This window comes from Budorcas taxicolor, chromosome 21 (genome assembly GCF_023091745.1).
Source record: "Budorcas taxicolor isolate Tak-1 chromosome 21, Takin1.1, whole genome shotgun sequence".
Classification (NCBI taxonomy): domain Eukaryota; kingdom Metazoa; phylum Chordata; class Mammalia; order Artiodactyla; family Bovidae; genus Budorcas; species Budorcas taxicolor.
The window spans coordinates 70,824,420-70,851,482 of record NC_068930.1 but is presented as its reverse complement, the minus strand read 5'-3'; the positions used below and the strand labels follow the sequence as shown (position 1 = coordinate 70,851,482).

At 46.2% G+C, this 27,063-nt stretch overlaps 1 protein-coding gene across 1 annotated transcript in view; it reads right to left on the bottom strand.

Annotated features, from left to right (window-relative positions):
* The window catches only part of TECPR2 (tectonin beta-propeller repeat containing 2), a 97,687-nt gene that overhangs the window by 61,389 nt on the left and 9,235 nt on the right, over positions 1–27,063 (bottom strand). Inside the window, 4 exon segments of the mRNA XM_052659854.1 lie at positions 3,499–3,630; positions 4,026–4,154; positions 22,480–22,768; positions 25,877–26,054. Coding sequence (XP_052515814.1) covers positions 3,499–3,630; positions 4,026–4,154; positions 22,480–22,698 — 480 coding nt within the window. The 5' untranslated portion in view covers positions 22,699–22,768; positions 25,877–26,054.

Sequence of the window (27,063 nt, the reverse complement as noted above, 5' to 3'; positions counted from 1 at the left end):
TGAGGGTCCCCTAGGACCTCTCGAGGTCAAAGTCATTTTCATTATGAGGTTTTCTCTGCCTTCTTCATGGAGCAGTGGTTCATACTGCTGGTGGGTAGAACTCCTGAAAGACTGGGGTGGGGGGGACCCCAAGGTGAGAAGGGCACCAAACTCCAGGAGCTGTCACGGTGCCCCCGGCCACTGGGCACGTGCAGCAAAAACGTGAATTTCCCTTCAGAAGGTCTTTGATGCAGGAAAATAACAATCCCAACAACTCTTGACCTTGGGGACACCTGTCTTTGTATTCTGTGATGAGCCCAGGCCTGCACACAGCTCCCTGGCTGAGGCTGAAGTCCTGTGGTTCTTTGGAGGAGGAGCACTTGGACGACTGTACGAGCTAGGAGCTCAACTTTTTTTCCCCCCAAAATATGTTTTTATTTGAAATACTAGAATTATTCAAACTTGGGTATTTGTCAGGCATTTTCTCAGAAGGAATAAAGCATATCTATCACTTCAAGGAAAATAAGTGTCATTTCAAGGAAAATAATTATTATTTTCTGCTGATAATAAGACTTGATCTTCACAAATGAAGATCAGAATCTGAAAACCTGTATCCACTCTTGTGAACCTGATATTCCCAACAGCTTAAGACCTTCCTCATCAGAATGATGGAAATATTAACAATGGTGTTGTTTTTGCTTTCAGTTCAGTTGCTTAGTTGTGTCCGACTCTTTGCGACCCTATGAATCGCAGCACGCCAGGCCTCCCTGTCCATCACCAACTCCCGGAGTTCACCCAAACCCATGTCCATTGAGTCGGTGATGCCATCCAGCCATCTCATCCTCTGTTGTTCCCTTCTCCTCCAGCCCTCAATCTTTCCCAGCATCAGGGTCTTTTCACATGAGTCAGCTCTTCGCATCAGGTGGCCAAAGTATTGGAGTTTCAGCTTCAACATCAGTCCTTCCAATGAATACTCAGGACTGATCTCCTTTAGGATGGACTGGTTGGATCTCCTTGCAGTCCAAGGGACTCTCAAGAGTCTTCTCCAACACCACAGTTCAAAAGCATCCATTCTTCAGCGCTTAGCTTTCTTTATAGTCCAACTCTCACCTCCATACATGACCACTGGAAAAACCATAGCCTTGACTAGATGGACATTTGTTGACAAAGTAATGTCTCTGCTTTTTAATATGCTGTCTAGGTTGGTCATAACTTTCCTTCCAAGGAGTAAGCGTCTTTTAATTGCATGGCTGCAATCACCATCTGCAGTGATTTTGGAGTTTTTGCTTTATATTATATAATTAAATGTATCAACAATTGGAAGATCTGCATCACTTGGTACATCAATATTTTCCAAGTGACCAACACAAAAAATTACAGAATTACAAAATCAAACAAAATGAGTCAAGGAGTCCTTCAAAGTGCAAGACAGACCAAGGGATTTCATAGTAACAGAGCAACAAAGATTCATCCACATGCTTTCAGATTCCATGTTGTAACCAACCTTTAAAGAAACTAATTTGGGGATGTGATTAAAGAAGAACCTAACACAGTTCTCTGGAAGGGCTATTAAAACACTCCTATTTCCCACCACATATCTGTGTGAGGCCCAATCTTCTTGATACACCCCAACCGAAACAATGTATTACGACAGACTGAATGCAGAATCCGGCTGTCTTCCATTAAGGCAAATATAAAGAGATTTGCCAAAATGTGAAGCAATGCTACTCTTGAAAGGAGTAGTTTTTTGTTTTGTTGTTTTTTTCCGTCACACTGCAAGGTATGTGGGATCCCTGTTTCCCAACCAGGGATCAAACCCAGGCATCCAGCCTGGAAGCGAGGAGTCTTAACCACTGGACCACCGGCAAGTCCCATGTTCCATGTTTTGTTTTGGGCCTCGCCTTGCAATTTGTGGGATTTTCCAACCAGGGACTGAATCCGGCCCTCCGTATTGAGAGCTCGGAGTCCTAACCACTGGATCACCAGGGAATTCTCAGTACTATTTATTTTCACAAAAATATACAAAAACTTAACCCATACAAACAGAACCTCTCTGGATACCTCTTTTTAAGAGGTATAGTGTAAAGGGGTCCTGGGACCAAAAAGTTTGAGAACTACTGCAACAGAATATTTGTGATAGGTCAGTCTCGGATCAGAGGGACTCAGAGTTACCCAGCTAGTAATCGCTGAATTTCTGGACGCACTTGGAATAATGGCTACAAAACAAAGAAGACGACAAAAGGACCATACCACCAAGGACAGAATTCCAACCGGGCAGACGTCTGACAAAACAAAGCACAGGCAGGCTTAAAGCCACCCACACAACAGAAGCAGACCCTCGGCCTGAAGTTGAGGTCTGCTGGGCGTCACCTGGTGCCTGGACCCCTGGGAGCAGGGGGTTCTTATCTACTGACTAAAGATCAGAATGTGAGGCTTAGGGCTCTGTCCAGAGGCTTAAAGAGCAAATATAGGGGTGGAGCTGGCTCCCTGCTGCCGCCACACCTCCTCCTCCACCACTCTCCCACAGCCAAAGCTCGGCTGGGGTGAGCTCACCGTCCACTCCAACCACTGTCCACAGAGTGAACCAAGACTGCTGCCTGCCGCGTCAGTATTCAAGGGAGGTGGCAGCCATCAGCCACAGGGCTGTCCTCTCCCCAACCCCAGGGTGCACCCTCAGGGAGCTCAGGGTGGAGTACACAGGCCACCCTGCATCAAGCCAACAGCCGCTGCGGGCCACCCCCAACGTGTGGCTGAGGGGTTCAGGATGCAAACTGGCCCCAGCGTGAAGGTGCACATCAAAGGAATGTGATCTCAGGGAGCCCAGACTCTCGCATCTTCCCACATAGAAAAGTGCTAAATTCGTTAACTTGAGAGATTTTTTTCTTCTTTAATTAGCACACTTCTTGATGTTTAACAAGCAGGTTTGTTTTTTCAAAGCTCCTGTAGATCCTGGTTCCTCCCCCACCTCTTTGGAAGGATCCCTCAGAGTTATCTGAGACTGTCTCCCAGGCTTAAGTCCTCAGTAAGTCCACCGAATAAAAATTCTCAACTTTTAGGTTGTGCTTTTTATTTTTCGGTTGACACCTGTCGTGACTTTGAAATGTTCCATGTCCTCCTCTACAAACTGCCAAGGAATAAGGCTTGGTAGTGGCCTCTTTTCTAAGTGGTAGCCAAAGACAACAGGAGAATGAGAAAAGTGTATGTTCGAGTAGAAACACAGGCCAATTCTTAACACACAGAAGTAGAAGCTTATAAAGCATCAGGAAAGCGCTTGAAAGAAAATGTTACGAACAACAACTGAGAATAGAAAGAGACAACAGGGAGTTTTCTGGGGGCCTAGAGGTTAGGATTCCAGGCTTTCACTCACGAGACCTGGGTTCAATCCCTGGTTGGGGAACTGAGATCTCACCAGCTGACTGGTGCAGACAGAAAAAAATGGGACAAGGATCAAGAATACAAATTAACCAGCTATAATTTCTCCAATTATCTGACCAACAATACTTCTGAAAATGATTTTACCTGATCTAGATCCAGAGAAGAATAGACGATTTTCCCTTTATCATCTCCGGAGAACAGTTTCATCCCATTGGGGCTCCAAGCCAGAGCTGTTATGCTATTTTTGTGAATGCCAGTGACGTCAAACCTCCGAAGCTGTGAATAAATGATAAAAATACACACAAGAAAAAGAAAAGGAGAGACACTGTGAGATGGAGCTGTGTGGACGAGGTGGTATGCAGTCCCTCCTGTTTTGTGGAGTAACTGGTGTTCCCAAGCTGCTTTCCAGGCAAAACCCTGCACAAGGGCCCATCTGTCTATTTACCTTGAAAACTGATGGAGAGGAGCCAGAGACTATTGAGCAATTTAAATTACCCATATGTGCTTTTCACCAAGTGTCCTACCAGCAACAAAAATGTTATCTGACTATGAAGAGCACAGAGTTAGGCTTTTTTGAGCAAATATTTTCTCAGCAGATGAGGACTTCTTATTTTAAAGGATGAGAGGAATTCGCCATGAAATTAAGAAATGCTAAAATGGTTGGCACTTACCTGTTTATTTCTCCCTGGCAATGAGGATACAAGCTGAAAAACTGCAACCCTCCCAGAGGCTGTGCCTGCAGCCACCAGGTCATCGAAGCAGCTCAGCAGCTTCACCACCGTGATGGACTCCGTTTTCCCCTGAAAGAGCAAACATCTAAAATCAAATGGGCCTGTCACTGGGCCAGATTTCAAACTGTGAAACAGCACCTACAAGTGAAATGGAAAACCTCACCACACAGCAGCCTATACATATTTCTGATTGAAAATGTATATAGTTCAGAAAGATAATTATATCTCTTTTTCTTTCCAAGTTTTTTATTTTTGAAATGACAAAGTGTGAACCACTGAGCTCTTCTCAAGAGAATTCTAAGGAGCTTGGACAAGAGAGATTGTTCCCCCCAAAACCGGAGTCTGGAATCAGGAGAGCTGTCCCACTCCCAAGCTCTGCTTCCTTCTCTCTCAACATGGACAAGTCCCCCACCAACTGCCACCCATGGTGTGTACCTGCCACACAGCTGTGCTGGAGGATCAACAAGTGCTTCATAAACTTATTCCTGTTTTGAGTCTTAGATCAATAATCATATTAAATAACATTAACACAGGCTTAATATATTGGTTTAGTAAAAAGCACATGTCAAGCATTGAATACAGACCTTTAGGCTTCCAGTACACCTGAATAATCATTTTTTATTTTGAAACCACTCATTCAAAAAAATTACACAACCATTTCCACCTTGCTAAGACATATGGCAAGATCTTCAATAAGCTGTTTTGAACCCTGATGCAGTAATTTACATGGTAATCAATCTGTCAAACCCGAGCGCACCCCGCGCATTCAGGATCCTGAGTCAGCTGCTGGGTTAACACACAGCAGGGCGAGGGCCTGGCCTCTCAAAGCGGAGCCACAGCAGCGAGACGTGCACACAGAGAGCTGCCCCAGCGAGCGGAGGTGGTCACATGGGAGCACTCTTTCAGGCCCTGTTCAGGCTATAAATATGCCTGGTGCCAGAGCATGACATGGGGTAAGGGAGCTAGATCTTAAGCGACAGGAAGGAAAAGCGGACGCTTGAAGACGCCTGCTTTTGCAGGTGTACCAGTCTGAAGTCTTACTGGGACACCCTCTGGAACAGGCTGGAAGGAGGAGGGCATGGGCCCAGACAGGAAGACTGGCCAGGAGCTTTCTGTGCTTATTCAGGTGGCGCGAGTTCGCACCCAGTCAAGAGAACTGGCCAACTCCACAGGCGCCAGGGCAGAGAACCCTGGGGAGGAAAGACGAGTGGGAGGCCCAGTGAGGATGCCGACGGCAGCGAGGGACAGGGCACAGGCCTCTCAGCAGCACACGTCCTGTGCCAGGCCGCCTGGCCGACACTGCACAGGCATTACCTCCTGGGATCCTCAGGCCACCGAGAGCGTAGGAGCTGGAGCTATCCTTGTGACACCAGGGCTGTGAGACTGGTCTCAGGCCACACAGCCCGGGAGAACCGAGTCAGGACTCTGCCTGAGTGTGACTGCAGAGCCAGGGCCTGCTCTGCCTCAGGGCTCCAGCAGACCCGCGGCGTGGACATGGGAGGCGGGGTCGGCCAAGAAGGAGCAGGACGGTGAGGGGAGGGCAGGGACTGTGAGGGACAGCTCCACCTCCGCTCGCAGGCGAGAAAGGCGCACAACACGCCTTAGGTGTGTATCGTCTGACAGGCCAGCGGGGCCTCCCTGGTGGTCCGGTGGTTAAGACTCTGCAATTCCACTGCAGGGCATGCAGGTCTGATCCTTGTTTGAGGAACTAAGATCTTGCATGCTGCATGGCATGGCAAAAATAAAAAAGAATATTTTTCCTGGGAATTTGTAATTACAAAAACTGCTACTCCATCAGGAATCAAAGTCGCTTATTGGAGATCTTGCCATGTCATAGCACAAAATCAAAACAGCTGTGTAATTTTTCTGAATGAATGGCTTCAAAATAAAAATCATTGCACAGATGGGCTGGAAACTGCAATGCCTGTAAACATGCTTTTAATAAACCAATGTACTAAGCTTGACTTAACATTCTTTAATATTATTACTAACAAGTGTCATCATTCTTGACGTAAGAACCAAAACATTCAAAGAATCAGACTATGACACCCAACTATACTTCAGACAGAAACAAAATATGAAGTCTCAGCTTCTGACAGGGTAACACTCTGGCTGTTCTGAAAAACAACGCCCTCCAAACACCCAGAAATGCTGAATAAGATACACAAAGCACTTATTAAACGCTCAGCTGACCTCTATAAAGTAAAGAAAATCTACGAGAGCCGAAACCCAAGAGAGTCCTGTCAAACCAGACAGAAGCCAGCCCTGAAGCCACAGGCTGCCCAGTGACCGACCAACACCCAGACCCGGGATTTTCTCAGGTGAGCAGGGGCAGTGAGGACAAGGCTTTGGGCCAGACGAGGTGGGGAGCTGGACCTGACCTCCCCATAAAGCCAAAACCCGTGAAGACCTAACGCTCAGTGAAAGTGTAAACGAGGGAAAAATCAATTTGCTAGCAAACGGGGCCGACAAGGAACTCAGTCTTGTATCTCAGGCACTGAGTGGAGGGAATAAAAACAACAGTTCCTAAGGATCTGTAATCAAAAACCTGCCCCATCCAGCACCGGGGTTTGAAGGTACTCTCCCTCCCCACTCAAAAGCAGCTCCGTGCAGGCAGCTTAGCTGACACGCTTTCTTGTCGGTAACACTTCAAGGGGCCTGGCAGAGTGACCATAAACCCCACCTCTGGGGCTCAGTCTTGGCTCAGGCCCCTCAGGATTCACACGTGCCAGGATCAGCCACACAGTTCACAGTTAGAGGTGACCACAGGGAAACAGGCCCATGAAGAGGACTCAACCGAAAAAACACTAACAGAACTGGGCAGCCCCTCACCCCAACTCAAGCAGTTTCATGTAGACTAAGAAGAACCAGAACCATAATGGAAATATGCTTAAGGGGAAGGATAAATTGGAAATTTGGGATTAGCAGATATAAGCTACTACATATAAAATAAAAACTAAAGACCTACTGTATAGCACAGGGAACTATATTCAATACCTTGTAATAACCTACAGTGAAAAAGAATCTGAAAAAGAGTATGTAACTGAATCACTTTGCTATACACATGAAACACAATAAATCAACTATACTTCAATAACAAAAAAGGCTTTAAAATTTTCAAGGACTATAAAGGAAATTGAAACATAAGAGCAAACCACTGTCAGAAATAATTAAATATATATGAAAAAGAATCAAAAGAATTTAAAATCTCAGTGGCGGATTAAAAAGCAGATTATTCACAGCTGAAAGAAAAATCACTGAATTAGATGACAGATCTGTGCAGCAAAGCTATAAATTAAGAAAGAGAAGTTGAGAGTCACAGAGGATAGAATACAAAAGTCCAACCTACATCTAACTGGGATCCCAGAAGAAAGGAAAATAGGATAAGAGAGGGCAGTGTCTTCAGAGATGAGGCTAAAAGCTATCCAAAACTAGGGAAAGGCCTGTATCCTCAGGAGCACAAGCCTTGAACAAGATTCATGAAAAGAAGTGCACACACACATATCTTTCAAACAATAAAACCTCAAAAGCAATGAGGAGATATTCATATGTCAGAGAAAAGAGGCAATAACTAAATATGAATAATTATTAATAAAAGGTGTCTCAACAAAGGAGTCCTGGAGACCGTAGAGTATCATCCTCAGAGTGCTAAAAGAACTGATAGCCTTGAACAGTATGTCTTTCTAAACAATTCAGAGACGGAGACACAGGAATTCTCTGGCGGTCCAGTGGTTAGGACTCAGCACTTTTACCGTGGCCTGGGTTCAATTCCTGGTCAAAGAACTAAGATCCTTGCAAGCCATGTAGCATGGCAACAAGCAAACAAAGGCAGACAGTCAGACAGACAGAGTGTCCAGAGCGCCTGATTTTGTGCTTTGAAGTACCACCGACTGCAGGACAAGAACTACCACAGGATGCACTCCAGCAAGAAGAAAAACGGTGGCAAAGGAAACTGAAATGTAACAAGGGCGGCAAGTGAAGACGCGGGTAAAACTGTGAGGAAATCTAAACAGTGATTATAAAATATAATAATAATAATGCCCAACTTGAGTAGTTAAATGTAGAATGAAAATACCAAATAGTCAGATGCATAATGAGAAAGGCCAGATAAAGACATCATAAGAAAGCTACAGACCAATATCCTTCCGTGAATACAGACACAAAAAAAATCTCAACTAAAATACAGCGAGATTTTTAAAAAGGATATCATGACAAAATGTGGTTTAACGCCAGGGATGTTGCTAAACACTCTACAACACACAGGACCACACCCCTAGGCCAAAGCGCCATAACATCAGGTTGAGAAACCCTGACTCAAAGCACTGCAGTCAGGACGGTAAAGACAAGTGGCCTAAATATGCCGATTAGAAGGCAGCGACTGTTAAAAGGGATTAATTAAAAGACCCAAATTTATGCTACCAATATGGAATGCACTGTAGATTTAAAGGCACAGACAAGTTGAAATGAACAGTGGAGAAATAAACCATGCACACTGTAAGTTTGGAGATTTCAACACTCTTCTCACAGTATTTGGCAGAACAAATCGGCTGCAGAAGTCTTGGGAGACGGAACGATACCACTGCATTAGTCTGTGTGCGCAGAGAGCAGGCCCTGAGGATGGAATCAGACATTCAAGGCACTTACTGCAGAAAAAAAATCTGAGGGAAAAAGGGATGCAGCTGGAGAAGGCAGGAAGAACTGTCAGATCACAATGCAGGCTGTGACCTTGAAGGAGGAACAGCCTGGGAGCAGCCAGGAGGTGCGCCATGGAATGAGCACGGTGGTGGCTTCGGTGGCCTCGATACACCGCCCATCCCCGTGGCGGGAAAGAAGTCAGATTACCGCCAAGTGACACACAGAGTTCAAAGACATTAACAGACTTCCCTGGTGGCGCAGAGGATAGGAATCTGCTTGCCAAGGCAGGGGACACTGGGGTCTGGGAAAATTCCGCATGCCACAGAGCAACTAAGCCCGCGGGCCGCGGCTGCTGAGCCTGCGCTCTAGAGCCCGCGAGCGCGGCTGCTGAGCCTGTGAGCCACAGAGCAACTAAGCCCGCGCGCCGCGACTGCTGAGCCTGCGCTCTAGAGCCTGCGAGCGCGGCTGCTGAGCCTGTGAGCCACAGAGCAACTAAGCCCGCGGGCCGCGGCTGCTGAGCCTGCGCTCTAGAGCCCGCGAGCGCGGCTGCTGAGCCTGCGCTCTAGAGCCTGCGAGCGCGGCTGCTGAGCCAGTGCTCTAGAGCCTGCGAGCGCGGCTGCTGAGCCTGTGAGCCACAGAGCAACTAAGCCCGCGGGCCGCGGCTGCTGAGCCTGCGCTCTAGAGCCCGCGAGCGCGGCTGCTGAGCCTGCGCTCTAGAGCCTGCGAGCGCGGCTGCTGAGCCAGTGCTCTAGAGCCTGCGAGCGCGGCTGCTGAGCCTGTGAGCCACAGAGCAACTAAGCCCGCGCGCCGCGACTGCTGAGCCTGCGCTCTAGAGCCTGCGAGCCGCGGCTGCTGAGCCTGTGCTCCGCCACAGGAGCAGCCACCGCAGTGAGAAGCTCACAGCCTGCAACGAAGAGCAGCTCTGGCTCACCGCGACTAGGGAAGCCCGCACAGAGCAGTGAAGACCCCAGCACGGCCAAGAGGACAAATTAAAACAAAAACCAATTTAAAGAAGCATTTATTGTGAGTCCCTCTTTAAAAACAAACACACTGCCAACAATTCTACTTTATTTAGAGAGATAATATACTTAAAGATTATTTTTCATGACTGCATGGATATACAAAACCTCTTTTAAGATACCCAAACACTTAAGGTTCAAATGCACTGTTAATATCATAATTTTTAGCAATACATTTACTTCATAAAATCAATCCTTCATTTACCACATTATTTAATAATGGGATTTTTACCACACTAAGAGCATTAAGATATCAATCTAGTACTGTTTCATACAAGTCTACAAATGAGATAGACTTTAATAATATCAAGTAGCCTATATAAAAGAATTGCTAGTTTAAAATGAGATGAACTAGGTTTCAGCAGTTAAATGTTTACTGATGGCCTCACTGTGCTCGTTGTGGGGACACAAAGGTGCTGCTTTCAGGGGGTCTCATGGTCCAGGAAGGACAAGGTTAGCTCCGACATGCTCAGGAGAGGGGTGGGCAGGCAAGGTTGCTGCCTTCAGGGTGCAGTCAGCTGCACATCAAGTGTCTCGTGGCATGGTTATTTTTCATTTTCTAAAACAGTGAAATACGATCATAAATACAAGACAATATACTGACATATACATGACACGACCCTTATGGCAGAAAGCAAAGAGGAACTAAAGAGCCTCTTGATGAAAGTGAAAAAGGAGAATAAAAAAGCTGGCTTAAAACTCAACATTCAAAAAACTAAGATCATGGCATTTGATCCCATCAGTCCAGTTCAGTTCGGTTGTCCCTCAGTCGTGTCCAACTCTTTGCAACCCCAGGAACCTCAGCACGCCAGGCCTCCCTGTCCATCACCAACTCCTGGAGTCCACTCAGACTCATGTCTGCTGAGTCACTGATGGCATCCAACCATCTCATCCTCTGTCGTCCCCTTCTCCTGCCTTAAATCTTTCCCAGCATCAGGGTCGTTTCTGATTAGTCAATTCTTCACATCAGGTGACCAAGATATCGGAGTTTCAGCTTCAGCGTCAATCCTTCCAGTGAATATTTAGGACTGGTTTCCTTAAGAATGGACTAGTTGAATCTACTTGCAGTCCAAGGGACTCTCAAGTCTTCTCCAACACCACAGTTCAAAAGCATCAATTCTTCAGCACTCAGCTTTCTTTCTAGTCCAACTCTCACATCCATACATGACTACTGGAAAAACCATAGCCTTGACTAGATGGACGTCTGTTGGCAAAGTAATGTCTCTGCTTTTTAATATGCTGTCTAGGTTGGTCATAACTTTTCTTCCAAGGGGCAAGCATCTTTTAATTTCATGGCTGTAGTCACCATCTGCAGTGATTCTGGAGCCCCCAAAAATAAAGTCTGCCACTGTTTCCCCATCTATTTGCCATGAAGTGATGGGACCAGATGCCATTCTCTTAATTTTCTGAATGTTGAATTTTAAGTCAACTTGTTCACTCTCCTCTTTCACTTTCAATAGGCTCTTTAGTTCTTGTTCACTTTCTGCCATAAGGGTGATGTTATCTGCATATCTGAAGTTATTGATATTTCTCCCGGCAATCTTGATTCCAGCTTGTGCTTTATCCAGCCCAGTGTTTCTCATGATGTACTCTGCATAGAAGTTAAATAAGCAGGGTGACAACATACAGCCTTGACATACTCCTTCCCCGATTTGGAACCAGTGTGTTGTTTCATGTCCGGTTCTAACTGTTGCTTCCTGACTTGCATACAGATTTCTCAAGAGGCAGGTCAGGTGGTCTGGTATTCCCCACTCTTTAAGAATTTTCCACAGTTTGCTGTGATCCGCACAAAGGCTTTGGCATACTTAATAAAGCAGAAGTAGATGTTTCTCTGGGACTCTCCTGGTTTTTTGATGATCCAGCGGATGTTGGCAATTTGATCTCTGGTTCTTCGGCCTTTGCTAAATCCAGCTTGAACATCTGGAAGTTCATGGTTCACGTACTGTTGAAGTCTGGCTTGGAGAATTTTGAGCATTACTTTGCAAGCATGTGACATGAGTGCAATTGTGAGGTAGCTTTGAGTATTCTTTGGCATTGCCTTTCTTTGGAATTGGAATGAAAACTGACCTTTTCCAGACCTGTGGCCACTGCTGAGTTTTCCAAATTTGCTAGCATGTTGTGTGCAACACTTTCACAGCATCATCTTTTAGGATTTGAAATAGCTCAACTGGAATTCCACCACCTCCACTAGCTTTGTTTGCAGTGATGCTTCCTAAGGCCCACTTGACTTTGCATTCCAGGATGTCTGGCTCTAGGTGAGTGATCATATCATTGTGATTATCTGGGTCGTGAAGATCTTTTTTATATAGTTCTTCTGTGTATTCTTGCCACCTCTTTTTAATATCTTCTGCTTCTGTTAGGTCCATACCATTTCTGTCCTTTCTTGTGCCCATTTTTGCATGAAATTTTCCTTCGCTATCTCTAATTTTCTTGAAGAGGCCTCTAGTCTTTCCCATTCTATTGTTTTCCTCTATTTCTTTGCACTGATTACTGAGGAAGGCTTTCTTATCTCTCTTCGCTATTCTTTGGAACTCTGCATTCAAATGGGTATATCTTTTTTTTTTCCCCTTTGCCTTTCACGTCTCTTCTTTTTATAGCTATTTGTAAGGCCTCCTCAGACAACCATTTTGCCTTTTTGCATTTCTTTTTATTGGGGATGGTCTTGATTCCTGCCTCCTGAACAATGTCACGAACCTCCGTCCATAGTTCTTCAGGCACTCTATCAGATCTAATCCCTTGAATCTATTTCTCAATTCCATTGTAAAATTTAAGGGATTTGATTTAGGTCATACCTGAGTAGTCTAGTGGTTTTCCCTACTTTCTTCAATTTAAGTCTGAATTTGGCAACAAGAAGTTCATGATCTGAGCCATAGTCAACTCCCGGTCTTGTTTTTGCTGACTGTATAGAGCTTCTCCATCTTCAGCTGCGAAGAACATAATCAATCTGATTTTGGTATTGACCAACTGGTGACGTCCGTGTGTAGTCTTCTCTTGTGTTGTTGGAAGAGGGTGTTTGCTATGACCAGTGCGTTCTCTTGGCAAAACTCTATGAGCCTTTGCCCTGCTTCATTCTGTACTCCACGGCCAACTTTGCCTGTTACTCCAGGTATTTCTTGACTTCCTACTTTTGCATTCCAGTCCCCTATAATGAAAAGGACATCTTTTGGGGGTATTAGTTCTAGAAGGCCTTGTAGGTCTTCATAGAACTGTTCAACTTTTTCAGCATTACTGATTGGGGCATAGATTTGGATTACTGTGACACTGAATGGTTTGCCTTGGAAATGAACAGAGATCACTCTGTTATTTTTGAGATAACATCCAAGAACTGCATTTGACTATGATGGCTACTCCATTTCTTCTAAGGGATTCCTGCTCACAATAGCAGATGTAATGGTCATCTGAGTTAAATTCACGAATTCCAGTCCCTTTTAGTTTGCTGATTCCTAAAATGTCGATGTTCACTCTTGCTATCTCCTGTCTGACCACTTCCAATTTGTCTCGATTCATGGACTTAACATTCCAGGTTCCTATGCAATATTGCTCTTTACAGCATCGGACTTTACTTCCATCACCAGTCACATCCACAACTGAGTGTTGTTTTTGCTTTGGCTCTGTCTCTTCATTCTTCCTGGAGTTAGTTCTCCACTGATCTCCAGTAGCATATTGGCACCTACCGACCTGGAGAGTTCATCTTTCAGTGTCCTACCTCTTTGCCTTTTCGTACTGTTCATGGGGTTCTCAAGGCAAGAATACTGAAGTGGTTTGCCATTCCCTTCTCCAGTGGTCCCATCACTTCATGGCAAATAGGTAGGGAAGCAATGGAAACAGTGACAGATTTTATTTTCTTGGGCTCCAAAATCACTGCAGATGGTGACCACAGCCCTGAAATTAAAAGACACTCTTTCCTTGGAAGAAAAGCTATGACCTACCTAGACAGCATATTAAAAAGCAGAGACATTACTTTGCCAATAAAGGTCCATCTAGTCAAAGCTATGGTTTTCCCAGCAGTCATGTATGGATGTGAGAGTTGGACTATAAACAAAGCTGAGCACCAAAGAATTGATGCTTTTGAACTGGGGTGCTAGAGAAGACTCTTGAGAGTCCCTTGGACTGCAAGGAGATCAAACCAGTCAATCCTAAAGGAAATCAGTCCTGAATATTCACTGGAAAGACTGATGCTGAAGCTGAAGCTCCAATACCCTGGCCACGTGATGCGAAGAACTGACTCATTTCCCTGATGCTGGGAAAGACTGAAGGCAGGAGACGGGGATGACAGAGGATTAGATGCCTGGATGGCATCACTGACTCGACGGACATGAGTTTAAGCAAGCTCCAGGAGCTGGTGATGGACAGGGAGGCCTGGCGTGCTGCAGTCCATGGGATTGCAGGGAGCTGGATGCGACTCAGCAACTGCACTGGACTGACACACACGATCACACAAACAGCTGGAAGAGCCGTCACAGAGTGAGCGCCTGTGGAGCCCCCACCCGCCTGGGAAAGAAGACCCCAAGAGCACCTTTGAAGCCCTCTATGCCCTGCATCACCCCCCGCCCCGCAACCTGACTGCATTGCTGTATCAGACCACCACTGTGGAACTGGGATCCATCACTCCCACGCTCTTATTCAGAGCTTTCATGCTTGTGTGTTTACACACAGAAGTGTAGAGAAGTTCCTAAGACACAGATCCACACTGGTGAATGGGCACCTGAAGGATCTGCCCTCAAGCTTCCTGATCCGGGTATTCAATTCGTTCCGTGTCCTGCTGTTCATCAGCCCAGGAGGGTTGTTTTGTGATCATCCAACTCACACGGAGCTGAACCCCAAAGCCAATGCATGATTACTTCACAGTGAATGAATGCTCGCACAAACCAGAAGGCTCATGTAGGACAACCGGCACTCTGCCCCCACTGGCCGATGTAGGTGGGCAGCAAGTTCTAGTTCAAAAGCTGCTCAGCAAGCATGGGGCAACTTCTGAGGAAACCTCAGTAAGCCTCAGGGCCAGCCACACCAAGGGCATCAGAGCCCTCAGGGAATTGCTACCCCCACCTCCTGCAAAGCCCGGTTCAGCCCAACGGTTAGTTTCCCAAGGTTACCCAGCAGCCTGCAGGCCTCCCCTCCGTCATACACTCTTTTTGAAATGAAGACAGTTCTGTCCTCTTCTGGCCTGGGAGGCACTCTTCTGTCTCTTTAAGGAGACTCTGTCCTCCGAAGAGCTTATCTATTACGTGTTCAACGCTTCTATTTCCCTCCTTTCCAGCTTCCAGGGAGGGAAGTGAGGACACTTCTTGTTGCCTGTATGTGGCAACTTAACTTCCTCAAACAGAAATCTAGTAATTAGCTCAAAAGAAAAAGCTCTGGTTTGCAAGAAGCCAGCAGTGGTTTTCTGGACAATCACTTCACCAATAGGTCTTAGCCAAGTTTCTCAGGCTCCTTGGCAGGCACTTTTCTCCTATACACAAAACAAAAAACATCAGGGAAAAAGTGTTCTTTGTGAGCAAGCTCAAGGAAGCTGTGAAGTCTGACAAGGCTTTCTTTATGAGCTGCTTTTGGTGTGTCAAAGCTGAACCTTCAGTAGAAACTCAGCACATCAAGTAACCAACAGATCTGAACTACTTAGAAATGTTTAAGAAGACTCAAATAAGATATAAACGCACTAAATTCATAAGAAATGTTTCACTATTCTTCTTTACTAGCAAAGAACCACAGTTTAATAAACCACCATTTAACTGAAACCAAAGTTTCAATATTTATACAACTTTTTAATGATCTCGAAGTTAAACCAAGGCATCTTCTTCTGGTACAATTTCCCGAGGCAAATTGGAGTAGGAAAGGTCTACTAGGCTTGAAGGAAGTCGCAGGCGCCTGAGACTATCATTAGGGATGATCTTAGGACAGAGAGAAGGCAGATTACCTACAGAAAAACAATTAGACCTCCAGCAGAAGTCTCAGCAGTCAAAAGACAATGGTATAGTACCTTTGAAGTGCTAAGACAAAATAACCATACATAGTGAGGTAGGGATCAAGTTTCACTTCCACCCCTATATTCATGTCCAACTGCTCACATCATTTACCAGAAAATCTTTGTATTATCACTTTGTGTTCATATACATGCGGATTTTCTGGCTTCTCGAGTCTGTTCCAATGACCTCTTTATCTATTTTTGTAGTAATACCACACTGTCTTAATCACCAAAGCTTTATAAGTCTTGTTACTCAGCAACAACTGTAGAGTTATTACTTCCATCAGGACACGGGAGGCATTAGATACACACACCTCTGGCTGACATGGTGATTCAAAAGCTCTCATTTCTGCATCACTTTAAAAAATACAACAGGCATCAGTCAATGAGCTGTTCACAACATCCCCTCACACGCCCAGGGCTCCCCTCCCTTCCCCCGGGACCCTCCAGCGGGAAGCTCCTCCTGGGGAGCTGTTCACTCTCGAGGTCTGTGTTCACCTGCCACCTGCTCAGTTAGCAGCCACTCCTGCTGGCAACTCCCCTCTCCCCTCCCCTAGCGCTGCTCCCCACCCGGCCAAGTGGCCTTCTTGCACTCATCTTTTGTTCTGCGCGTTAGAGCTGGTGTGCTCTCCACTGCATTTCCAAGTCCTAAAATGGGCCTGGCACAGGGTAAATACTCAATAAACACTTGCTGAATAAATTCACCAGAGACCAGTACGGAAAAGTTGCAGAAATGAGAACTCGCACAGCTAGGCTTAATGCAAAGACAGTTTTGAAGGCAAATCTATGAAATTTCAACAACGTGCTAGGTGCTAAGGAGAGATCACACATTTAATTTCAAAGCAAAAGACCAGAAACTCCAGTCGGCTTATCTTTCTGACTTTCTGGTCTCTTCTTCTGTGTGTTACACCCGCATATCTAACAACAGGTTTATAACACTTCTGTACTTATTAGCTCCTCACAGCATTTCCTCCATGCTTTTGCACTTAGCAAGGAAGCATTTCCTGTGTTTCCACCTGCCCTCTCCCACTAACTTGTGTAAGAAAAAGGTTTCTAAAAGCATTATTCTTGAAAACACCCCAGACTTTATCATATAAAAGATCTGCTTTCTTCTTTTGGAAAATAGCTTCATTTAAAAACACAATCTTTCACCCATGCATGCCACACATGGATTTATTAGAGGGTAAGCTAATTTTTGTCCTTTTATACAGCTGTGAAGTTCTCACGGCAAGTACACTGGGGTGGTTTGCCATTTTCTCTACCAGTGAGGCAGAAAGCGAAGAGGAACTAAGGAGCTTCTTGAGGAGGGTGCAGGAGGAGAGTGAACGAGCCAGCTTAAAACTAAGTATTAAAAACCTCAGATCATGGCATCCGGCCCCATCACTTCATGGCAAGCAGAGGGAGAAAAGGTGAGAGCAGTGACAGATTTCCTCTTCTTGGGCTCTAAAATCACTTTGCGTGGTGACTGCAGCCATGAAATCAGAAGATGTTTGCCTCTTGGAAGGGAAGCTACGACAAACCTAGACAGTGTGCTGAAAAGCAGAGACGTTACCCTGCCGACAAAGGCCTACAGTCAAGGCTGTGGTCTTCCCAGTGGTCACACACAGTTGTGAGAGCTGGACCGTAAAGAAGGCAGAGTGCCCAAGAATTGATGCCTTTGAACTGTGATGCTGGAGAAGACTCGCGAGAGTCCCGGGGACTGCAAGGAGATCAAACCAGTCCCTCTTAAGGGAAGTCAACCCTGAATACTCAACGGAAGGATTGACCCTGAAGTTGAAACTCCAGTAATTTGGTCATCTGATACCATCAGCCGATTCACTGGAAAATTCCCTGATGCTGGGAAAGATTGAGGGCAGAAGGAGAAGAGGGAGTCAGAGGATAAGATGGCTAGATGGCATCACTGATGCAATGGATATGAACTTGGGCAGACTTCTGGAGATGGTGAGGGATACAGAGGTCTGGTGTGCTGCAGTCTATGGGGTCACAAAGAGTCAGACACAACTGGGCAACTGAACGACAACAGCGAAACGAGTTTGTGTTTACCTTCCCATAACATCTCAGACATTCCCTAAACCAAACTGGTTGAGGGGCTTCCCTCATGGTCCAGTGGTTAAGGCTGTGCACTTCCACTGCAGGGGGGCATGGGTTGAACCCTGGTTGGGAAACTAAGATCCCATATGCCTCAGTGTGGCCAAAATTTTAAAAAACAAACAAACAAAACCTAGCTGATGCACCTCCCAACTGTCACTAGGAAATTCCAAAGAAACTCTTAATTGACCTGTTTCCACTGTCCTCTAGATCCAGGCTTTTGTGGAGGCCCTGCCTTCTCACTAGGAAGACAGCAAAATGGTTAGGCAACCAGCTATGTGGCTTGGGGCAGGAATCTCACTGTTTCTTTATCTGTAAAATACAGTGATTGTGCCAAATGACTCTAAGACTCCCAGCTCTGAAACCGAAAATTACAGGAATTCATCCTCAGCTCACGCAACTAGTGACGGACAGTCAAAGCTCAAAGCAAGTCTTTGTTGTTGTGTTTATACAAGTAACAGATGAATATGTACTTACTGTCCAAATTCTAATAAGTCCACAATATTTAACATAAAAAATAATAAAGTAAAAAAAAAAAGAAAGATACTTCCATTCTCCTTCCTGCCCCCATGCTCAGTCCCCTCTATCCTCATAATGAAGAGCTGGGAGGTATTCCTCCAGATCCTTTCCTATGTGTTTACATACAGATATTTAACTTTGTTTAAAACCCTAATATTCTAAATCAAATTCTCTGTTCTCACCAAAATGAGAAGTTTTATTTTCTACTTCCTTTGTGATTCTCCACAATATGCTTATATTTTATACCCAAAGGGTATTCAAAAACACTTTTGATACTCAGAGTTGCTAAGTGTGGATTTGGGCCCAGTAAAATATGCTTTCTTATGGCCCTATGCATAGGACTTCCCAGGGTCCCCTTCCACCTTCCTGGTCAGGTCATCTGCACCAGAGTCCCCCAGTCTTGCTCGTCCCTGCAGAGGCTGTCCACACACAGCACACCCCTTCAGAGTTCATGGGGCTCATCTGATAAACAGAAAACTAGTTCCAATAAAACTAGGAAACTGGCATCAGATGCAATTTGTACTTTCACTCTGGGGAGGACTAAACTCTTGCTTAAATTTTTTTTTCAGTTTGGAGGCAGAAACTTTAAAAATAGTTATAGGCACGCCTCGTTTTATTGTGCTTCACGGATACAGTGTTATTTTACAAACTGAAGGTCTGTGGTCTTTACGTAAAGTGCTCCAATTTAAATTTATTGAGGAGTGTTTTACGACCAAGAATACAGTCTGTCCTGGTGACTGTTCCATGTTCACTTGTAAAGAATGTGCTCTGAGCTGCTGTTGGGTGGAGTGCTCTGTAAACATCACTTAGATCACAAAGGTAGATGGGCCTGCTCGGGTCTGCTACACGCCTGCTGATTTTCTGTCTGCTGCTATTACTGACAGTGGGGTGTTGACATCTCCAGCTAGAACTGCAGATTTTCCTCCTTCTTCTTTCAGCTGTGTCAGCTGTTGCTTCATTTGTCGTGAAGCCCTGTCATTAAGGAGCACAACACACTATGGACCACGGTAGGGCCACTGCGCCGTCCCACTGAACCGCCGCTCTTGTCATTAAATACTGTCTCTCTGGTTATTTCCTTGCTCAGAGGGCTACTCTGATGTTAATACAGCCACTCGGCACTCTGTAATACTTTCATTTGCTCATGTTTGGCTGTGCTGGGTCTTTCTTGCCGCGTGGGCTTTTCTCCAGTCTCAGCGAGTGGGGGCGCTCTGCGGCTGCGGAGCAAGGGCTTTTTCTTACAGTGGTCCCCTTGTTGCGGAGCATGGGCTCTAGGGCACGGGGGCGTCAGGAGCCGCAGGCGGCACTGAGGGCTCTAGGGCGCAGGCTCGGGAGCTGTCGCCCAGGCTTAGTTGCTCCACGGCATGTGCCACCTTCCCGGGCCAGGGATCGACCCTGTGTCTCCTGCATTGGCAGGTGGATTCTTTACCGCTGAGCTACCAGGGAAGCCCTCAACGTTCTTCTGATAAGCATTTACATGGTACATTTTTTCATCCTTTTACTTTTTATCCATTGACATGTGATTATATTTGAATGGGTTTCTTATAAACAACAAATAGTTGTTTATGAGTTTTTTTCCATCCCAATAATTTTTTTTAATTGATGTGTGTGGATCACTTTCATTTAATATACTTATTGGCATGTTTCGATTTAAGTCTATGATTTTGTTTTTTGTTTGTTACTCCTCTTTTTCCTTCTTCTGTTTAACCTTTAGTGTTTTCCTGAGAACTGTCTCAATATATTTAACATTCTATTTTGGTATGTCTATAGGAATTTTTTACTATACCATGCTGTACAGGGGTTTTAAGTGGCTGCTCTAAGGATTACCATATCAAATGCGGGAGATATACAAATACACACGTGCGCGTACATATACACACACAACTTTTCAACATCTATTTAGACTCAGCATTTAACCTCTTCAAGTAGAATGAAGAAACCCTACTACCCTATAGGTCCCTTACTCTCCCCTCTTACATTATAATTCTTCTATATATTACTCCATGTGTATAAACTGAAAACTCAATCAGACAATGATATAATTTTTTTCTGTCAAATGTATTTTTTAAAAACTCAAGAGGAAGAAAACAGCCTAGTATATCTAATATTATTCTTCCTTCTTTACTGATGTTCCAAGTTTCCTTCTGGTATCAGCTATCGTTTGTCTAAAGAACTTCCTGAAGCAATTATTTAGAGACGGTGTGCTGGCAATGAATCCCCTTAGTTTTCCTCCATCCGAGAACATTTTTATTTCACCTTCTCTCCTAATATATTTTTGCTGGATAAAAATTCTGAGCTGACAGTTCTTTTCTTTCAACACTTTACACATGCTGTACCAACACCTTCTAGCCCCCATAGTTTCTGAGGAGAGATTTCCCATCATTCAGGTAATTGTCCCCTACAAGCAATGTGTCATTTTCTCTGTCTGCTTTTAAGATTTCTGTCTTGAGTTTTTAGATGTTTGATTAGGATGCGTCTAGGCATGGATTTCTTTGGTCTATCATGTGCAAGGGGCGGTCACTGCTGGAGTCATTAAGTTTTCCTTGTTCAGTGCTAAACTATTTGAGAGATTTCAGATTAATTCATAACCACTGCACAGCAAGGAAATCAAACCAGTCAATCCTAAAGGAAATCAACCCTGAATATTCAGTGGAAGGACTGATGGTGAAGTTGAAGCTCCAATACTTTGGCCACCTGAAGAACCGACTCATTGGAAAAGACCCTGATGCTGGGAAAGACTGAGGGTAGGAGAAGGGGGTGACAGGATGAGCTGGTTGGATGGCATCACCAACTCGATGGACACGAGTCTGGGCCAGCTCCGGGAGACAGTGGAGGGCAGGGAGGCCTGGCGTGCTGCAGTCCATGGGGTCGCAGTCGGACACGACTGAGCAGCTGAACAAAGCAACAGTTCAGAGCCACAGTTCTGAAAGGCTAATTATGTAATGGCCTTAGATGTTTGGGGAATTAGATCAGTCAAACCCTGCCCTATTAATCAAGAAAAGAAACAGCAATTCTTTAAATTTTCATACAAAAAATACAAATATAAACTCCAGAGCCAATCTGCCCAAGTTCAGACCACGGTGTCACCCCTTCTGACTATCTCGCAAGTCACGCAGCCTCTCTGAGCTTCAGCTGTCTCCCTGATAGAACGGAGATGACGAAACAACGTGGAGTTGTTCTGTCTACCTCACAGAGTTCTGTGGGGATAAAATGAGTGAATATGTGTAAAGGGTTTAGAATAATGCCTGGCACATAGTATGGATGTTAACCATTTGTGTTATTTTAATTGAGTACAGAGGCTTAAGAAAAACCAACTTTAAAAATTAAACTTTAATAAGTTGATACTGATTAAAATATAGATATTTGCAAATACTTCTCTTAAATACAAAAGCCATGTCTTAGTCTGCAAAAGTCCACTAACCACAGTGTAGAGCCCCAAGTGGCAGGAGCCACACCTCAGTCACCCTTAAGTCTCTCACAAAACCCACGTTCTTACAAATCACAGATCCTAACAAGACAGGTGAGGACGGTGATGGTGCATCCCCAACACCTACAACACACAGAGCTGCCTGAGTCAGCAGCCCAGAAGAGACGTCGGTCAGGACCCCAACAGCAGGGCGCTACAGAAGTGCCCTCATTTAAGATGTACGCGTTCTGGCACCTACCCAACACTGATCCAGACCCATTTTTCTTAATAATTTTGCCAGAATACCTAGAGATTACTTGAGTCAGTCAGTGAACGCACTCTTGAGAAAACACTCAGAAAACACTTTCAGACACTTCTCTGGTGGTCCACGGATTAAGACTCCACGCTCCCACTGGTGGGGACCCAAGTCCTATCCTGCACGCCATGTGGTATGGCCAAAAAATTTTAAAAAAGAAGGAGAAGAAAAAAAAACCCATTTAGAAAATTGTGCCTATTTTCAAAGTTCAAAGTGTTAAACACTATAATGCTCTCTTTTAAAGTAATGCTGGATTTTTGGAGGCAAGAAAAAAAAGTTAAAACACTGCATTTTTAGTTGCACTCCACCTGAAAGATGGCTCTAAGGTACTCTTTGGGTAGGACACTCAGGCCATACTTCAGCAACTCAGAAGTAACCCCCCATCCTGGGACTCGCAGGCGTGTTACACACCAGCCAGGGCCCCACACGCTCAGTGGGAGACAAGCGGCACCCACCTCGAAGTTGTACTTCCTCATCTGGTCGTGCCGCCGGCAGTACAGGTAGAGCATGCCAATGCTGCTGCCCACAGCGATGTAGTCCCCGTTGGTGTCGAGGGCCGTGAGGTAGACCACCAGCGAGCGGAACCCCTTCTGGATCTTCGTGGGGATGGCATTGAGCAGGTAGTACAGAGGGCAGAACTCTCTGAAGGTAACAGGCTCCGACACAGACGCCATGGCCAAGGTCTCCACCGCTGATCATCAGGCAAGACGAGGGATTTTAGCTGGCATCCGGGGAAACCTGGGGCTGAAGAACAAGGCATGACAATGCTTTTGATGTCTGGTCATGCAAAGGCAAATGAGAGTTCACAGTGGGAACAAGGAAGTTTCAGGTGGATACAAACTACAGTCAGAGCCTAATTACACAGGGAAAGTAAACTAAGTGCCATTAAGATTACTTTTGAGGACTTCCCTGGTGGGGCACTGGGTGAGAGTCTGCTGCCAGTGCAGGGGACATGGGTTCGATCCCTTCGGGAAGATTCGGCCCACGCACCGCAAGTGCTGAGTCTGCACTTGGGAGCCCTCAAGCCGCAACGCCCGAGCCTGCCCTCTAGAGTCCGTGCTCCACGGCAGGAGAAACTTCGGTGATGAGAGGCCTGTGCACCACACTAGAGCGGAGTCACTGCTCACTGCAAGTAGAGGAAGCGCGCAAGGGCAAAGACCCACACAGCCACAAATAAGCGAATGAGCAAAATCACAATCCAAAACTCACTGCCCTATTTTCTGCCCCCTGTAATTTATATCATGATAAATGGTGGGGAAGGGGTGGGAAGAATATTAAAAATAGCTCTGAATCTCAAGCAGCGTATGATCTAGTCAGGGAGGCAAAAGAACCTGAAAAGACACAAAACCAGATATGACTGGTGCTAACCTGTGGGTCTCAATGAGAAGGAGAGAGCTAGCATGGACTAGAGTGTGGAGAAAGCTTCTCTGAAAACATTCGAAACTCTGAAGCCCACCAGGAAGCACAGAACATGGAAAAGAGGAATTTCCTGGCAGCCCAATGGTTAGGACTCCGCTTCCACTGCCGGGGGCACGGGTTCGATCCCTGGTCGGTAAACTAAGATCCCACATGCCACGCCGCCAAAAAGACGATGACAGTGATGTGTACAAGGCAGTGGAGACGCTGCGCTGGGAGAGCAGTGGGCCAGCCCAGGCGGAGGTGCCGTCTGCAGGGGGAGAAGCGTCCACAGCCTCCTCAGCCACACAGTGCCTCCCCGCACCACCCTGCCGCCCACACCTCTCGGAAATGTGGATTCAAACCTCCCCTTGGACTTCTCCAGGGGCTCAGTGGGAAGAAATCTGCCTGTCAATGCAGGAGACATGGGTTCGGTCCCTGATGTGGGAAGACCCCACCTGCCATGGAGCAACTAAGCCTGACCGCCACAACTACTGAGCCTGTGCTCTCGAGCCTGGGGTCCGCCACTGCTGAGCCCACGTGCCCTCCAGTCAGTGCTCTGGCAGCAAGAGGAGCCACGGTGGTGAGAAGCCTGCACACCACAGAGAGAGAGCGGTCTCTGCTTGCTGCAACTAGAGAAAAGCCCACCCAGCAGCAAGACCCAGCACAGGCACAAACCGATAATTTTTCTAAAAAAAGCTTCCCTCAATCATCACATAGTATGTTATAATTTATGAAGAGCTCACTCGTCCATTAAATCCTTACCCTACAAACTTTTACATGAGCTACCAAGGGCCAGAGGACCACAGGACTTGTCCAAGGCCGTGTGGACAAGACCTGAATCTATGCCTTTTCACCCTTCAAGTCCTCCAAGTGAGAGTTGCTCAGTTGTGTCTGACTCTTTGCAACCCCACGGACTACATAGTCCATGGAATACTCTAGCCGGAACACTAGAGTGGGTGGCCTTTCCTTTCTCTAGGGGATCTTCCCAACCCACGAATCGAACCCAGGTCTCCCGCATTGCGAGTGGATTCTTTACCAGCTGAGCCACAAGGGAAGCCCAAGCACACTGGGGTGGTTAGTCTATCCCTTCTCCAGAGGATCTTCCCGACCCAGGAATCGAACTGGGACCTCCGGCACTGCAGGCAGATTCCTTGCCAGCTAAGCAGTCCTGAGCCGTTTCCAAAAGGCTCTCCATCACACCCCACCGCTGCTGCACTTTCTCCACACGCTCTCTTCCTCTCCTGTTGATGGCCTTCTCTGCCTGAACCCCACTGGTGTGAGCCCCCCCAGAAAGCAGAGCCCAGACATCCACCTCACTCACCCTTCTAGCCCCTGGCACCTAGAAGAGGTTCAGGCACATCAGAGGCAACAAGTATTTATTGAATAAATGAATGAGTTATGAAAAAGGAAAACTGGCAAGGGAGGAATGAGTGCAAGAATGGAAACAAAGCAAAATCTCATTTTTCCTCCAGTATGGCCCCAGTGCAACACTGGAATAAAAATCCTCTAGATCTGTAGGGCATTTTCAAATCCCTGTTTCATTTGACAGTCACAGTACACAAGACGTACAGCGAAGTAGGCAGGGTAACTTACAAGCCCTGTTCCCGTAAGTAAACAAGAACGTCCCTCTGTGATGATGGAGGGCTTCCCTGGTAGCTCAGCTGGTTAAGAATCTGCCTGCCATGCAGGAGGCCCTAGTTCGATTCCTGGGCCGGGAAGTTTACCTAGAGAAGGGATCGGCTACCCATCCCAGTATTCTTCAGCTTCCCTGGTGGCTCAGACGGTAAAGAATCCACCTGCAGTGCAGGAGACCTGGGTTCGATCCCTGGGTTGGGAAGATCCGCTGGAGGAGGGCATGGCAACCCACTCCAGTACTCTTGCCTGGAGACTCCCCACGGACAGAGGAGCTTGGCGGGCTACAGTCCGTGGGTCAGAGTCAGAAGCGACTAGGTGGCTAAGCAGAAGCGCAAGTGATGGTTAAGAACACCAATCTGCCCTCTTTCAGCAGAAGCTGAAGCACTCTGGGAGGTTCAGAAATGTGCCTAGGGTCATACAGGTTCAACAGCTTTGTTGTTGTTCAGGCAAGAGGCTACTACAGCAGAAACTTTGACAGTGAATGTTGATCCTGTCCATACAGCAGCGCAGTTCATAAACTGACAACTCTGTAAGGGCAATGCTGTCTTGGCTAAGCAGTGCACGTGCTCCCCAATCCTCGATTTGTGTAAGAACTCCAGAGGGTTGGGCAAGACCCACATGACCCCAAAGTCAAGTGAAAATGAAGTGGTTATCAGGCAAACTCTAGAGAGAACAGCCACGGTCAGTCACCTTGGGAAAGCACGCAGACCACTATACATGGACACGAAAGCCAAAGCAACATTGCAAACAGCAAGAGTGTAACAGCGGCATAAGTGCTTAGTGGAGACTATTCCAGCACAAGACTCACTGAATCCTCACCAAAAGCCTCAGGAGGCAAGGCGTCACTGACCACTGTCACCTCCGCTGCACCGGTGAGAAATGGTGGCCTCGTTTCCAGTCTCCTCTCCGTCTCCAAGGGCAGCGCAGCACAGGGGCAGGAAAAGCTGTGCTTCCTTCACGCGTGTACGCACGCGGACGCGCCCTACTTTACATGGCACTTTTAAAATAAAAGTTTACTTTTTTACAAGTTACAAATGTTCTCTATCGGGACTTCTCCAGTGGTTAAGATTCCGCTGCGCGATGCAGAGGACATGGGTTTGATCCCTGACTGGGGAGCGAAGATCCCACAGGCCACAGGACAACTAAGCCCGCGCCACAATCGGAGAAGCCTCCACGCTGCAATGAAGACCCAGCACAGCCCCACCAAGAAATAAGTAAAAACTAAACGTTTACCCTCAAAAACTGTGGCAATACAGGAAAGTACCAAGAATGAAATAAATGCCACTCATAAGCCCATCAGAGAGATGCTACGGTATAAACGCTTAATAAATCACGAGCATTTGCCACATCATTAGACACTCCCCTAGAATGAGATTTTTAATGACTACACTTAAAAAAACTACGGAGAACACAGTAGACTCAAAACTGACATTTTCCTGGTGTTTTAATTTCTGCTCCAGCCGATGAGGTCTCCAAGGAAGCAGGCAGAAGTACTGAGCACTTCTCGAACGTCAGCAAATATTATTTCCTCCTTTAAAGCCTTTTCCCTCAAAGTAGCTCTGTCAAATTATGACATTTAGATTTCAAAAACTCATTCACTTGAACTGACAGCATTCGCTGAGAGCTCCACAATCTCCACACAGAAGCGGCTTGGAGACTGCAGTCTGGTTAGAAGGGGGCAGAGGGTTCGCCTCAAAGCTGCGCCTGCAGGGCAGGCACACTATCTAAACACACACAGCATGTGTGCCACAGGTGGCTTAGGGGATGTGAGAGGACAATACAGAAGGTCAGGGTCCCCGGACCAGCTCCTTGGCACAATGAGTGATCACACATCCAAAGGCCACTGCAAGTGTGTGAGAAGGGACTACAGGACTCACCTGCCAAGCACCATTAAGAACAACCGTAATTCTGTAGCAGGCGACAGGCAGCTGACCGAAATTATCTAAGCTGACGTCCTAGCACCCGTCTGGCCTCGCTCCCTCCCCCTCCGTGACAGCAATCCCGCA